The sequence below is a fragment of the Phalacrocorax aristotelis genome, chromosome Z, assembly GCF_949628215.1.
Source record: "Phalacrocorax aristotelis chromosome Z, bGulAri2.1, whole genome shotgun sequence".
Classification (NCBI taxonomy): Eukaryota; Metazoa; Chordata; class Aves; order Suliformes; family Phalacrocoracidae; genus Phalacrocorax; species Phalacrocorax aristotelis.
The window spans coordinates 41,080,880-41,097,973 of NC_134311.1; the positions used below are offsets into that span (position 1 = coordinate 41,080,880).

Here is a 17,094-nt window from a genome sequence, read left to right on the forward strand (position 1 = left end):
GCATTGATTTTCATTTGTGGTCTGAGTGCAACTGCCCAAAGCCCATCCTAAGCTTTATCCAAATGTAACTTTCACATTATGCTCTCCAAGAGCACTAAATCAGCATGTCAAAAAGATGTGCTTAAAAGGTATGACATTGATGGATGAAAGAAATTTCGTTTTCTTCTGTTAACTGTTTAAAAGGTTTTCTGTATTTCACCCTTGTAGAGAAAACTGCTTCCCTACCTCTAACATCAGTATTTGTGTTATCTGTCATCAGTAAGGTTATACAGACTTCACCTGATGAAAGTGACATGGTTAACTTCAGTACAAGAGAGTTATCTTGCCATTTTAGAAGTAGGATTATGTTAAACTAGAACAACAAACCTGAATCCAAGGTGATGGACTTTGGAGGTTTAATAGGATAGAACACAAAGGGAAATATGGCTCCAGGAATCTGGTTTTGTATCTAATAGGGGCAAGGACAGGACAAGGCACAGCATATTAGCTTTTCAATAGTGAAATATTTTAAAAACAGGACAAACACAAGAATTAATAATGTTACCTATAGCATTCCAGAAATTCAACGGCAGAAAAAAACCCTGCTACTGTGGTTCAAAATGTCTGTTTTCAAAATGAAATCATCCAACCCAAATAGCCTAGGAAAGCTTCTCTAAGTTGGTGGTAATAAATGGTCTACAGAACTTTTGCAAAGGATTTATTTTTAAAAACTTGAACATATGTAAGACAACAAATTGTACCTTTTTTTTTTTGTTGGTTGTAAAGAAAAGTCACAAGAAAAAGCATGGAAGATTAACGGTTAATGTTTTTCCCAAACAGTCAGAGTTGTCTGGGGTTTGTGTCTGTCCCATCCCCCATCCCCCCCTCCCCAAAGAATTTACTTATTTATTTCCAAAGATTGAGAAGCACTGACGTAAGAGCCAATGAGTACAATTAAATTCAAAACACGACAAAACCAAACAACTCTAAAACTAAAACAAAGTTTTCATAAAAGTTGCCTTTTCTTAATGACTCCCTCACCGGTTTTTTGACAAGACTCACCTGTATCCTGTAAATTTGAATTCTGAAAGACTTCTGATGAGCAGATGAACTGTATTCTACTTTTAAAGCTGGCAGATAATTCCTTCTAATAGGGATCTCATTTGGTTGTTGAATTTTCATGTTCATCCCATTAGGAGTTAAACATACCTATTGTATTATTAAACAAACTTTGGTATGCTATATGTTTCAAAAGACTGTTTTTTATAATATACTTCAAAATTTGTACAGTTCATTACATTGTAAAGATAGCTTAGCAGTAAAAGTTTTGCAGCTTTTAAGTCAGATGTCTAACTTTAAACAATCAAATTTTGTCATAAATTTCCACAAAATTAGAACTAAAACACACTGTATTTTGGGGGGATTACTAGTGTTTATACACGGCTTTCTAGAGAAAAGGCAGAGTAGTATAATATAATATAATGGTTTAAGACTGAGATAAAAACTGTCTTATTTACCTATACCATGCTAATTTACCTACAACACATTCTAATTACTATCTAAGACCTTATCTATAGACAAGGACAGGAGCATTTGGAGCATAATGTGCTTCTACATCCCAGAATAATTGCTGGAATGATTTCTTCATATGTATGTGGTTGAATGACATGGTTCAATTATCCCACAATAAGGCACTTGAAAAATACAAGATTTTGTGCTAAAACAAACAAACCCAAAACTAACACCTTGCCCACCTCCCCAGTGTAACAAATGAACCAAGCGAACCGTAAAGCTTTTCTACTGTAGCTTTGTGCACATTTAGTCCCATGACCTGCAAAAATGTCACACTTCAATTTCAAAGTTAGAAGCTAATAATAAAAAGACATAGCAAGCATTGAAATGTTTATGGAATTTTTTTTCTAGACAGATATAAAGAAGGTTTTTCAAATGAATTAGGCAAATCAGTCATCTCAATTTTCTTCAAAGATAATAAAATTGATACATAATATTTTTCCAGTGTATACATGTAAACAATAGATTTAAGAGAACTATCAGTATTACCAAAACATTTGATTCCAACTCAATAATCTTATTTTCTGAAGGAGTTAGCTCACTGTAATCTTTGAATTCTTGTTCTAATTTATCAGTCTGCTTAACGCTCAGTGGTCTCCATCTTGACTTCTTCTTGGGTTTTGTCTCCCAAACCACATCAGAACTTTGAAAGCAAAAACAAAGGACCAGGAGAAAATGATTAGCTATTTCAAAACAAGTTCTACCTATCATACTATGGCTTTTAATTGGTTGTAACTAGAGAATAAGAAACCACATCATAAAGCACTAATGTAGTAAATAAAAGTGACCCAAATCATCCAACTGCCTTCTTGGTACTAAGTGGAAGCCAGTGCCTCCAACATAATGTAAAAAAGAAAAGTTAACAGCAGGTCTGCGTAACTTTGATGAAGATGGGTGTCTAAGGATACTTAATCAGGAACTGAATCAGTACTGTCACCCATTATTCTACGATCTCAGAGTAGTTTTCTGCATATACTCCTGCATGTATGTTGGCATACCTGAATTTACTAGAAACTCAGAACTTCAAGTCACAACGAAATGTCTCCTGAACTGCCTCTTATTTCTCATAACTAGTTTCTTCACTCTGTCTAAATCAATGTACAATTCTGGTTTACATGTTTCCTCTGCTGATTTTATGGTGGGGGTTTAGGGGTTTGTTTGGTTTGCTGGTTTATTTTTTTAAAAAAAAGGTATCCCAAAGTCAGTCCTTTTCTGTTGTCTCTTACTTCCACCATTAATAAAAGAACAAAATAATTTAACATCCTTAAAGAGCACTGGACTGTTCTCTGCTTAATTTCACTGATTCTGTGAGAAGATCTACCTGATTTCACCTTACAGCCAAATCAATGGCACATGATAGGGCACAAACCAACACTACCAGAGAGGTGGAGGGTATTTCTTCTTTCCACAAATTACTCTATAGCCCACAAATGCATAGCTTTCTAGAGACAACCCCCAACCCAATCCCTTTTAGCTAGAGACTCTGAGTCTGTGTTCAGATACTAAGCTGGGAGGAGTGGCTGATACACGAGAAGACTGTGCTGCCATCCAGCAAGACCTGGACAGGCTGGAGAGCTGGGCTGAGGGGAACCTCATGAAATTCAACAAGAGCAAGTGCAAGGTCCTGCACCTGGTGAGGAACAACCCCATGCACCGGTACAGGCTGGGGGCTGAACTACAGGAAAGTGGCTCTGTTGAGAAGGACGTGGGAGTGCTGGTGGACAACAAGCTGACCATGAGCCAACGATGTGCCCTTGTGGCCATGAAGGCCAATGGTATCCTGGGCTGCATTAAAAGGAATGTGGCCAGCAGGGTGAGGGAGGTTATCCTCCCCCTCTCCTCCGCCCTAGTGAGACCACCTTTGGAGTGCTGTGTTCAGTTCTGGGCCCCCAGTTTAAGAAGGATGTGGAACTCCTTGAGCAAGTCCATCGGAGAGCTACCAAGATGATCAGGGGACTGTGAGCATCTCCCTTATGAGGAAAGGCTGAGGGAATTGGGTTTGTTCAGCCTGGAGAAAAGAAGACTGAGAGCACCTGCTCTAGGTGCACCTGCTCAAGCTGGGGGGTTGGACAAGATGATCTCCGGAGGTCCCTTCCAACCCCTACCATTCTGTGATTCTGTTTAACAAGAAAACACTACCAACTATAAGCACTGGTAGACTACTAGGTATGGATGACTGCTTCCAAAAAAACACTGATTCAGTGAAATTTCAACATTACTTTGGATCTAGGCAATTAGCTGCTACTTTTAATGGAGTGTTGCCACTTTCAGAGCTCAGTTTCTCAGGTGAAGGCAAGGATGGGGATTTTCTTTGTGAATCATAGATGTGAATACATGAAGTATACGTCTATGTGACATTTTTGCTTGTTTGTTTTGCAGTGTGGTGCAAATAATTAATCAGGAGAAAAAACCCTCACTCCAGCAACCTCATGGCTATGAATATACAGACCTGTGTATATTATGGCAATGATATACAAGTGTCCCTTGAGCATTTCAAAAAGACCCTGCTTGAACATATGGTAGCACACATTTCTTAAGCATTACATAGTTTCTTTTCTGCTTCCTTCTGAAATGTTATAGTAGGAGCCCTAAAGTATTAAAGCCTTGGAGTCACCATAATTTCTCAATCAAAACTAAGACGAATGACAAGCTGCTCCTGCATCAAGACTTTCAACACTGAGTTCAGCAATTTGATTCTGGAATGAAGATGGAAAAATTCACTGACACAAACTACCCACAGACTTTACTCCTTAAAACTCTATTATCACTCCACAGACTACATGGACAGGAAATACTTCAATGTATTGGAAAGTTTGCCACACAGTTACAATTATGTGTTGCAAAAGTACACGCATCCAAATACAGAACGCATACACATTAATATAGAACACAGTTAAAACGATTCTCTCTACCACAGGAAAACATGATGATTTAATTGCAAATGCTCTTATCCAGACCTCTTTTTCCTCTTCCATTGCGCCCCAAAATGAAATTCAGTATGTGAAAATACCTGAAGTTAAACATTTTAGACTGTTGCACACAAAATAAGTTACCTTGTAATTCCAATGTAGGACACCTCTTGCTTTGTATAATTATTAACCAATGAAATTCCAACATCTTGCAAAGACAGAACAATTTCTTGCTCTGCTAGTTCTGCTTTTACACTTTCATACGCCAATTTAAAAACGTTCTCATCTTCAGTGATCAGGACAATACGCTGCAAACCTTCAAAAAATGACACTAAATAGACTGCTTTTCTACCATCCAGGCTGAGTATTTCCATTTTGTCCTATGAACAGGAGAGGAAAAGTTTTTATAACTCTATCATTCTACTCCACAAGTAAATGTAAAAGTCTTAGCAACATGAACAACATTAGAACACATTTTTAAAAGTATCGGGAAAAAAAATTAAAATTTTTAATTATGAAGTTTTACAGCTGTCTCACAGGTGCACACACACACACTTTTGAACTGAAAGCAATGCTTACTGGCACAAGCTCCAGCAAACACAGTGTTGTTACTGTTCTGTGTTTGGACCTCTTACATGAGATCGTTGACAGTACTCATAACATATGGAATTTCATGCATACACTGATGAACAGGATAAGAAATTAGTATTAAAAGAAGATTTAGATAATAAATGTACCTCTTTCGGGGTGATCTCCTCAGTTCTATTTCCACATTTCCATTTCAATTTTCTAGATCCTGCTGGGTCTGCCCAAGTATACAGTACTGCCATATTTGGCTGAAGACAGTCTTCCAGTTCACTGAGGGAGCTAGAGCAAAGTAATATTAAATTAAACTGTCAGCATATATTTTGTGTCATAACTTTCACATTCTAGCATTTTAGCAAGAACACTATTTTTTTCAAATTTTGAAAATGAAAACTTAAAACATTGTGCATGGAAAAACATAGACAAAACATTCTCAGCACAATAATAAAAACAGCATTTCTACTTTGAAACATGTATGTACACTTCAGAAATAAAGTATACACCGTAGATTTTAAACAGTAATTTTCTTCCTATTTGTGATTAATTGGGAAGTATTAAGAAAGAGTAGAGCTTACAAGCTGAAAGGAAAATTCAGGATTTGTTCTGCCTAACATTAATATTCCAAGAGAAGAAAAGTGTGTTCAAAATCCTTTGTTTAGGAAAGGTTTCCCCTATATGAGTAGCTGAAGGAAACTAAGTGTAGTGTTTGCTACCTGGATACAGTGGATATTTTCAGACAAAGAGATTCTGAACTCCATTCCCCCTCGCACACAGTTAAAAATTGGCAGTGTTTAAGTGTCTAAGAGCATTTAAGTGGGATTTGGACAATGCCCTTAATAACATGCTTTAACTTTTGGTCAGCTTGAAGTGGTCAGGCAGTTGGACTAGATGGTCATTGTAGATCCCTTCCAACTGAAATAGTCTATTGTCCATAGTTCATTACAGAAGTTATATATATCATAAGTTTACACTAGGAATGCCCCAAAACCAGCTAAAAAGATAAAAATTACTAATCTTTACAGATAAAAACCAAACCAAACAATCTACTGTATTCTTCAGACAGACAGGTGCATATAGCTGCAAGATTAATTTGGCTAGCAGCTCTTCCACTTTTAAACTAAAAATCTTTAAACACCACCACTCTGACTGAAAGGAAAAATGGTAAAGGCTGCTTGGCTTTTAAAAAGAAACAGGTCAGGAATGCTGTAGATATGCTGCTTCTCAGCACTGAACATCATCTGCATACAGTAGCAAAGCATTACAAAGACATCCCAGTTTGAGAAAAGAATGAGTATAGCTGCGTGCAGGTGAAGAACCAAATTTTCACTGACTGCAGATAATTCATATTTGTTAAAATAATCTTAGGATTGGTCTGGTTTGACAAAATTTATGTTAACTACCTACCCATTTTTAAGTCCATTCCCTCATCTCTCCCATATATTTTTAACCCATTATTTCAGCTAAATCTCAACTACATTGATAGAACAGTGAAAGACTCAAATCTAATTACAACTCATTTGTTACTTACTCTGCAGAGTCAGCACCTGCACAGTACCAGAAAAGCCAAGTGCATCCCTTGCCCCCACCAGAAATATAACAGAATGTAGAGGGCAAGGCCACAAAATTCATATAGAAAGAGAGCAGGGAGCTTTTTCAGTGCACAAAGCAGCTTCTTCACGTAACATTGCTCTATTAACAATTCATCATCTTCAATTTATTAAAGAGATTTTTGGGTGCTCTGACAAAACCAGACAGCTATTTCTTAAAAAACAGGCTTCTTAAGAAACAGACAGGCTTGCAATACATGAAATAACAGTTTACTTGTCTCCATGCAGACATCCACACTAAAACTCTTCTTACATACCTTTGTCCATACTCAATAATTTCCTCTTTAGTATGGTTTATCAACAGAAATGGAGCTGCACCATCATGGTAATTAGAAAAGGTAATCACTGTGGAATGTTCAGTCATGTTAACATCCACTGTAATTCCTCCAAGCTATTAGATGGAAAAATTACAAAGTAAGTAACAGTGGAATGAATTTCTAGGAAAGCAAATGTAATTTAAATATTTTGGAAAACTTCTACTTTCATAAGGTAAAACCATCAAACACTCAAACAACCAACCTGTTTTAACATATCGTTAAAATATTTACCCAGTCTAACTACTAGGTAACAAGCATTGCACTTACTAATTGAAACTATTGAGGAGTTGTGTACCATCAAAATTTAGGCTGGTAGTAGAGGAATTTTCCTCGAACCATTCATACGCACAAATGCCCTCCAAAACATTTTACTATTAAAAGCACTCACATATTTAAAAACCACTGCTAGATGAGACTATATGCAATACAGAAGTAAATTTAGCGGAGTCAAAGTTACTTTAGAACTAATGTAAGTAATTTTCATCCTCCTCTAGAGAACACTGGCAAAACAATCTGTTTCTGCTTCTATAGACCTGCTTTGCAGAGAAGCGCTTAAAATGAAAGGAAATAGAGCATGAGAATGAGAATAATACCCTTGCATATACATAATCTTTTCACTAAGCTAAGGTTTTGCTACGCTTTATTGTACAGTAAGACAGCAAGTTTTGAGAATGGAAATGAAACAGTTTTATGTTTTACCTAATTTCCGAAGGCAACCATTTACCTTGTTGTCCAAATGCAGTAGCAGACAATTTTCTTGCTTATCAAAATTTATCTTCTTTGGGGGGAGGTTAGAATTTTCGACTCTCACAAGCAGTTTGTTGGCATCATTTTCAGGCCAAAAAGGAATGCACTAGAGAAGAAACCCAGATATTTTAAAGTAAGTGAGAAAACAAACTACATGTTAAATGGCATTCACTTTAGCCCAAAATTCATCTACTAAAACTCTACCCAGAAGTGTAGTGAGTTGGATCAGAAACTCTATTAAAAAGCCTGAAAGTAATTACTTACCTGAACAGAATAAACTGAAAGGAACTCAGAAGTAATTCAGGCTATACTGAAGAAACCAAGAAGTTAAGAAGCTAAAACTGAAAATATTGAGACTTCATATTCACATAAAGATTTAGAATTAATATACTCTGAATTTCCTATACATTAAAGCTGAGCATGGCTACAACACCGTAATGACCAATCTTGTTACAAAAATCAACAAAACTGTTCTTCCATTAACAGACCTCTCTTGCCAATTGAGTATAAATGACAAATTGATCTTACAGGGACAATGAATGCCAAGAACAGATATTAGCATAAATATACCCTACAGTAACTTGAGTATACAGGACATCAGCGTACCAGCTGCTTTTCTGAAACACTTTATACATACATATATATACACACATATATACACACACACACATATATATATCTGGGTATAAAACATGTATAAAATATGAAGGATTAGGCAGCTGAATCAGACAGCATGTTTTGCTCCTCACATCTACAACTGAAATCACAGACATTCTGGGTTTAAAAATAGTTTCTCTTCCATAGTTTACACACCAAATGAATAAGACAAGAAGGCAGGGAAGACAAAAGTTGTAACTAATGAAAGGTTTCCAACTGAAAGAGTTCTGCCATAGAAACAAGCTATGATTAACAATAGCTCTCAACCAGTAAGAGCCAAAGTCTGTCCAGATAGACCAGTTTTCCTGTATTTCCAACTGTCTACCTGCAACATGCAAAACTTCATGAGCATCTTTCTCCAGTATAGGTTAAGAAATAAGATGTTTGTATCTAATTGCATCTGAATCCTAGAATTAAATCTTCAATGGTGAAAGACTAGTTCACCAACTTACCATGCCACTAAGTTCCCTTTCCCATTGTTTCTCACACCACAGGAAGCAGGAAGACAAAGGAAAAAAATATAGTTAAACAGCCAGATTGAAGGTGTTGTCTACATCAACATGTACCCTACAGACAAAGGAAATTTAAATTGTGTTGTAAACTAGCATAAAATGCAGCAAGTCAGTCTCAACATAGAAATTAAAGAGAGCTCAAAGGAAATTCAAAGAGAATCAGTCAACAGAAAATGAAAGTTTAAAATCAAAACCAAAATAAGTAAAAGAGAAGAAGAAAAAAGAAGTTAGAGAATCAACCACACAGAACTGAAAAATAAACTTTTGCAATTGTCTTTAGCCACAGAATGTGTCACAAAATTATGCTGTTTCCAAATGTTTTGCCACAGACTTGCTAATTGCTTCACTAGGTATTATATTTATACTATAGTCTCCACTCCATAATAGGATCTTTAGATTATATTTAGCAGTGATCTCATGTACAGTCTTTGGCAATGTTTTCTTTCTTTCTTCCTCTAATAATATATGTTGGGCAACTGTCTGAAACTATTCTAATTCAAAGGACTGTCCTTGGGAAGCCATTTCATACTAATCACTATCCAACAACTTCTGTTACAACCTTTGAAGAACAATGCATTTTTCTAAAAATAGTAATTAAAAGTTTCTGATATATTGACTGATTTCCAGACAGGGAGCATGTCCAAGAGGAAATGGGTTTTTCTGTAAGGACTGGTTTTTGCCCTGAGAAGACAGGCTATCTGTCACTAAGAAAGAAGAGTGGATGAAAAAAAGAAGAGCAGCAGGAAGAACTGTGCTTAACTTAAAATGACAAAAATAGCATGGGGGAGAGGAAAGCAAGCTGAGATTTGATTCAGCATTTCAACAAGCTTCTTGTTTCTTTAGAGATCAACCTAATGTAAAAAAGTCAGAAGTACTCAAAAAAAAAAAAAAATCACAGGCAGATTAAAAATCTAGGATAGCTGGATAGCACAGTTCCATATCTCAAGAACAGGACCAGATGGGAACTTGCTTCAGGAAATCTGTCCTGGATGCCCAAAGCTAGACCCAATAGCGGCTGGACTATACCTAGATTTAGAAGAGATTAAGACACATACTGGATTGAGCAACTGGGTTACAAATTAACAACCTTGACAGGCTTAACTGTCACAACACAGATTTTTAGAGACTGCTTATCAAAAGGGAAAATACCAACACAATGTGGAAAGGCAAGCAATTTGGGGAGCTGTTTGGAATAATTTAGGAGGGGATACAGACTCCTCTCTTGACTTGTACTACTCCAGTTGATGAATTGCCGTATCTAAACTTTCACAAGATATTAGGAGTGATCCTAAAATCTACAAAGTCCTCCTTTGATACTTGATAACTAAGATCAAGTAATACAATTATGAAACCCCCGAGAAGCAAGGTTTGTTGACAAGCCAGAAAATTCTGTAATCCTATCAATAAAACAGCCAACAGAGGAAAGCCACCAGTTATACATGTATTTGAAATTTCAACACTATTACCTTTGACTAGTTTTTGCAGAAAATTTCTAAAGTTCATGTAAAATAATTCAATTTATTCCAATAACAACTCTGTATCAAGCAGAAACCACAAAACACCAAGAAGTAATAAAATCTGACTGTTTTCTCAGAGTAAGAAATTAGATATGAAGTGACCCATGCCATTACACATGAACCTTTATCATTTCAGAGCTTTACCAACAAACTAGATGAGGAATCATGCATGTAGAAAAGCCAAAAAATATGTGGAAACAAAGAAAAGTTAGGTTCAAAGGAAATAATATCAGAAAATAGAAGAAATGTGTAGGCTTATGGCAAAGAGCCTATTCTCAAGTAAAAGCAAAGAAACTTTTTTTTTAAAATAATGATAAACATTATGGGAAGCTGAACTGACTCAAACAGTTAAAGATCTAAACATCATTGTGTACACTTAAAATCACAATGGAACAATATCAACAAAAAAGCAAGCAAATTAGTACTGATTTCATAAACTGAAATAGTGATATTTAAATGGCATTTCTCTTCCATAATCATTAAAGATAAAACGCAAACTTAAGGAGCATGTGTTTAAGGTACCAAAAATGTAACAAAAAGATCTGGTTACAAGTCTAATTTAAAATATTCTTTTAACTTTGGTATTTTAGTTTGCAAGCATTTTTGGTAACCATTTGGAGTATCTACAGGACTAAAGAAAAGGAAGAGGGCCTCCAACCGCACTATTTGTTAGGCTAAACTCTGCCTCTGTTTTGAATATGCTCTCTTCAAGACTCATTGGAAAGGAAGGAGGGAGATTTCACTCTTCCCAGAAGGCAGTATGGATCACTTTCCGCTTTCAAAGACCTCCAGCACTACCCCAAACACATGTTGCTTTTCCTACACGTCCTGAAGGGAGGCATGACGGCTTCAAAACTCAACACAAATACAAAATGTAATAGTGGGCTACTGCAGTGCAAACAGCCAAGCTGCACACCCAGTCTGCAACGGTATAGACCTCTGCAGCATAGACAAAAGCCCAAAAGCCATTTCTACACCACTTGGCCTGGGGAACAGTGATCCCTCTCTAGAAATCATGCATTAAGTGCTAAAAAACAGCAATGCAGCAATGAGACTAGTCACAGAACAGTTTGGAGCTATCTGAACAGATACACATAAGGCATTTTCTTTCTATATGGAAGTGGCATGACACATACCAGCTCAGCCACACCACTCTATCAGATAACACTGCAAAAACTGAACAGAAGTTTCAGTGCCACTGGAAAGAGAGACAATATAGTAACAGTACAGGTCTTTTCCTCATACTATTTGTGATGCAGATAACAGAGAAAACATGCCAACGTAAACCAGCTTCACAATATGTCTTAAAGCACCTCTAAGAAATGGTAACAGGACACAGATAATTTATTGGAAAAGCATGATATATTCAGGCATTGTCACTGAACACTACGCATGGCTTATTTTCCATCAGTGGGTGTTCACACCAATTTTTTTATTCCTTAGAGAAACAACTTGGAATAGCTTGCTTTTTAAATTTACCTGTTGCAAGACAATAGGAATCCACTTCTCCTTGCCTTCTTCAGCTACTTCCAAAGTGTATTTGCTTCTATTTGAGATCATAAAAAATGGGGTGAAAGTTACAATTCTAGTAATATTAAAACTGCTGTTGTTTATGGTGACACCAACCTGTGAAAAGAAATATATTGTTAGAATTATGCTATTCTCTTCTTACCTCATTTATATCTCCTGAAAGTAATGAATTCAAAAGACAAAATTAACTCACTTGATATTCCTTTTTATGACTCTTGCATTTCACAGAACCGTGACTTCCAACAGTGTCCAGTGAAAACTGATCAGACAGTTCACTGTCCGTTACCATAAGCTGCACCTATGAAGAAGGAATTTTCAATTTTAAGACACTAACAACATTTAAAATTTATATATAAAGTACGCATATATATAATAATAATAGAGCATAAATAATACATAATATATAATACAACTCTTAAAATAATATAAATATTTTTATATATATAAATAAATAAAATAATACATAAATAATAGAGCATACTAGAAATAGTGGTGTATCTGGCAAAAGGTCAAAATAGAACAATTTCCAGTATCATCTCACACAGGCATTTCTACCACCCTTACTTATAAGCTACACGGAATAAGCATTATACGATACTCCAGAGGAACGAACCACATAAGGAGCCTTTCCAAAACTTATCACAATTAAATCTCATAGGCAAATCAACAGTCCTGTAACCTCTCTCATATCATTCATCCATCAGTAATACTCAGCACTGAAAAACCTCACGTAGCAGACTCAAATGGTAAACTGCAACTTAACCATAGCGTATTACCATCTCAGACCCAATCTACCAACCACCACTGCAAGCATTCATTTTTCAAAGTAGCATTCAAGTACCAGAGCTTTATATGTCTTACACAACTTCTATGCCTTACTTAGCATAAGGACCCTCACTGATGCAGTTTAAATGGAATAAAGGAAATTCTTTTATTTAGGAAACACTTCTCAGTGAATTTTATTCCTCTCAAAGATGAGAATCTCTTTCTTAACAATACCCTTGGTAATGTAAATTGCCTGCCTCAAGCATATCTGACACCACACTTGCTTAAATTATTCTGTCTTTAGACAGAGATATCATAGGTTTCATGCCCTTTACAGAGCATAGTGTAGTGTAGCTAACTTTCAAAGTGTAACAATGCTTTCATACAACAACATAGAGGAATACAGAGCTGTCAGATTTTACAAAATATAATACCTTGTTATTTTGGAGGAAGTTTTTGGGCTGGAAAGAAAAAAGAAGCGGCTTTTTGTAATCCGGAGGATGCTTGCGGTGAATACCATCAGCTTTGTATTGCAACATTCGACCAGTTTTATTTACCATCCAGTACGGACTGTGAATTGCTACAACCATCTGCCCAGTTGTGTAGGTCACGTGGACAGCAATATCCAGTTCAGTCTTATCCAACTCAGTGATGCAGTAAAATGTTGTGAAGCTGATATCCGGTAGATTGCTTTTTACTTGGTACTCACTTTTCCAATTTTGATCCAGATAGTTAAGCAACTGTAAATCTAGTTTTGTTTGATCCAAGACCGCATTATGAATCTGGGCAGAACATCCTTCTTGCAGAGTGTTATATTTGTTCCCATCTCCCTTTAAAAAAAAAAGCATACATTTACATGAATCACACACAAAATTCTTATCAGCTTTTATTTTCAAGCTAGCTTTGAAAACTAAGATACAAAGCTATTTAAATAAAATTTTAACATGTTCATTATGCTATTTAACTATGTTACATTCTTAAACATCTAGCATAATCCAACATTTTACAGAAAACACACACCTATGCATGGTCATCAATAATTAGTACACAGACAAAAAAACCTGTCACCAAATTCAAATACATAAGCATGCTTAAGTGACAGATTTCCTTAATGCAGTATTTCTTTCACTAAATTTAAATTTGTAAGAGACGCACGAGAAGAGCCTGTTATTTCCATATATTTGGTAGAGGTCACGGTCTCTCTCTCTTGTAATTGTGCATTTGTGACAAAATTTTATTACTGAATTCTACTGTTTGAGTCCAAATACTAAATATTAAGATCACCTGGAAAAACAAAAATGTTTCAGTGTCTCCCATCTGTATTTCTATTATCCTAAATCTACATCAGTAAGCTGTGGGACACAACCACAGCAGATCCACAGAATGAAACACTTAGTGCTGAGGAACCAATGTCCACACTGTACATATTTTAGGTGTTTCACTTGAGACTGGCTCTCATCTGGCCCCACAATGAATGCCTATTAACAATCTGAGTGCACCTAATTGTTTACTTTCATCTGAAAATAATATAAAGTCTGGCACTAGGCTGCAATTCAAGTCAAAACCTGGCAAAAAGGCAGGCCTGTAAGTATCCATTAAAAGCATACTACTGTTAAAGTCAGTGACAGCACATAAAATGCTACTGTAGGCTGACCCACTTATGTCACTTGAGGCAGTCATAATTCACAGGAAAAACTGCACTGTTTAATTAGGCTTAAGGTGCACTTGGGCAACAGAAAGCGACTCTCTCACAGGGCTAAACTTGTATACTCTAAGTTTTACTTTGCATATATATCTGAAGTACAACTTCTCACTAATGATTAATACCACCACCTTTCACATTCTGGCCTCTTTCATTTCTGCAGATACAGACTTGCCTTTACACGATCCATAAACTTGCTTCACAAATAGTCTAACAGAGGCCCTTACTTTTAATATCCATTTATAAACATATTTCACCCAGCTGGTCAGCTTTCATGTATTAGGTGGGAAACATCTCAAAAAATGTAAACATTAAAGAATTACCTCTACAGAATAAGTTATTTCATAAGGAAGAAGATTGCGGAGAAGAACAGAAGGCCATAAATGAACAACATATGGAAAATCCCATTGATCTTCTGCACATAATGAAGATGTCAGTGTGTCTTTTACAGGAACAATGTTGATGATAAGTGAGTGGTTAGTTGACCTCACAGGCTGGCACTTCCTTTGTAATAAACTGTCAACATTTTTCATAATTTCATCAAATGTAATTCCTTCACACATATCATATTCTCCATCCACTCCATTTTCACTGGCTAGTGGTTGCAAACTCAGTATGGATCTGTAATTGACAATGGTTTTTAAACACTCAATGTGATATTGAATTTTTCAATTATGAAAAAGTACTATGCAACACTAACATTCTAGTATTATTTGGATTTTGGAAGATCTCTGACAGTAGTTCATTGTCTTCCTTTATCTTGCTTAAAGGGGGAAGCAAAAGGTGGTCTGGATCCCAAAAACTTAACGGAATTGCACCCTGTTGGGGTTTTTTGTTCCATAGCTCCACACACTTCCCTTGCAAAGAGGGACCGTTTGGGACTATTATTAAGAAGAGGCTACTGAATTCCCTTGTAAGTGCTGCTATACTCCTGTTCCACGCAAAAGGGCTGGATAAACAATTGACTCCTGTGACACATCTGCAGAAAGTGCCCTTCTTTTCAGTCACACAAAACATGACACTTATGGATTGTTTACACCCAAGGCTTTTAAGGCAACTGCTTTAATCCAGTCAGCTGTTCCTTAACTGAAGATTTTTGTTAGTAAACATTTCCTGACTGCCTAGTGAAACTCACTCATGTATCTGTATGGTGAATCAGAATGTCACTAAACCTTATTAAATAAAATATACATGGTTAGAAATATTAATCAGCTTACATTATCTAAAGTGTAAATTATTTAACAGAGAAGATACATAACTGTCATATTTTTAAAAAATGGGGAGAGCGTTTAGGGGAAAACAGAAAGGAAAATTCTCTCTGATCATAAGAAGCAATAAGAGCAAACTCATCTGCCTAAGAGTTAGTGACAGTTCAACTAAATTGTACATATAAACTCGTTGCACATATAAGTGGGTATTAGCTTCAAGGTGCTAACAGCATAACTATGCTGGAAGCCAAGTATTTCTAAGGTTGACAAGTCCCTGTCTACATCTGTGATAAATGTATTCATTTCAATTTTTTTACTTCAGAATTACAAAAATCAAAAGAAGCCTTTTTTTCTTTTCAGAGCAAAAAAAGGAAGAAGAAAAAAGCCCTGTTATGCATTTCTAGACATCACTCCACTAAGAAAAAAGTCTGTACTATATGGATAACAATCACTGTGTTCCAAGAACACCTGAACTCAAATTCTTAAAGTAAACTAGCTAATTGAAATTGTTAGGCAAAATGCATTTCAAAAGACTTGCAATTCAAGAGTTAAATAGTATTCTGTTTATCTCAGACTACATGCTCTGAGAAGATCCTACCCAACAATGATAGTACAGTATTAATTACAGTATTAGGTACCAAAGGGGAAACAAAATTTTAACATAATTGTATGGACACAATAATCAACTATGTATACACATATTCCATGATAAAACAACAACGCAGTAAAGTACCTGTAAGAGGACAATGGTATGTTGAATTCATTTTCTGGTGAAGCAGTCCCTAAACATCTTCCTTCCTCAAAAATATTTAATGGGATTGAAAAGTGATTCCTTATCTATGTGACATAAAAATCCAACAACATACATTAGGAAAAACTGGAAAGATAAAGTGTCTTGAGCTTAAGAGAGCACAGAATGTGAACTCTCTTATTGTTCATCCTACCCATTTATCATTCAAAGTCAGGTATTTCAAAAGAACTGTCTCTAATACCAGCAAATCTCCTTAAATGATCTGGTTGTGCAGCTTAATCCTGTATTTTAATTATGAAATTAATACATTAGCTGTAAAATTCTTTTCAAAGAGAAACATAAAGCCTTGTAAAATCAAAGACAAGCAAATCTGAACTATACAATAACTTTCCAAAGAACTTTCTCCTAAAAATGTAAGAGATTAAAAAAAACCCATATAGCACAAAACATAAGGGAAGTCACATAAATATTTAAGTTAAACCATCAACACCCATAACAACTTGGGAGGTATATAGTTCTCTTGTTCTCTGCAAACCTTTTTTTTAATTTCAGGCTTAATTTAATGACATTATTAGCTCTGGAAAAAAAATTAACATTTAATTTAGGGAAGAATAGAGCAGTAAATCTGGTTATCAACCAAGTCTAAACTACTCAGGGTAAAAGCAGCAAGTGAAATATACAGGGACGCTATCACTGTAGAACATTCATCTGGGCCATCACTGTACTTGCAAACTAT

At 35.8% G+C, this 17,094-nt stretch overlaps 1 protein-coding gene across 2 annotated transcripts in view; it reads right to left on the reverse strand.

Annotated features, from left to right (window-relative positions):
• The window catches only part of VPS13A (vacuolar protein sorting 13 homolog A), a 110,714-nt gene that overhangs the window by 27,680 nt on the left and 65,940 nt on the right, over nucleotides 1–17,094 (reverse strand). For both annotated transcript variants that reach the window (XM_075078464.1, XM_075078465.1), the window contains exons 46-57: nucleotides 16,341–16,444; nucleotides 14,723–15,020; nucleotides 13,132–13,527; nucleotides 12,126–12,230; nucleotides 11,882–12,028; nucleotides 7,694–7,822; nucleotides 6,910–7,043; nucleotides 5,198–5,327; nucleotides 4,605–4,840; nucleotides 2,041–2,194; nucleotides 1,042–1,188; nucleotides 367–448 (exon numbers count right to left, since the gene is read on the reverse strand). In XM_075078464.1, coding sequence (XP_074934565.1) covers nucleotides 367–448; nucleotides 1,042–1,188; nucleotides 2,041–2,194; nucleotides 4,605–4,840; nucleotides 5,198–5,327; nucleotides 6,910–7,043; nucleotides 7,694–7,822; nucleotides 11,882–12,028; nucleotides 12,126–12,230; nucleotides 13,132–13,527; nucleotides 14,723–15,020; nucleotides 16,341–16,444 — 2,062 coding nt within the window. The remainder of the gene's footprint in view (nucleotides 1–366; nucleotides 449–1,041; nucleotides 1,189–2,040; nucleotides 2,195–4,604; nucleotides 4,841–5,197; nucleotides 5,328–6,909; nucleotides 7,044–7,693; nucleotides 7,823–11,881; nucleotides 12,029–12,125; nucleotides 12,231–13,131; nucleotides 13,528–14,722; nucleotides 15,021–16,340; nucleotides 16,445–17,094) is intronic.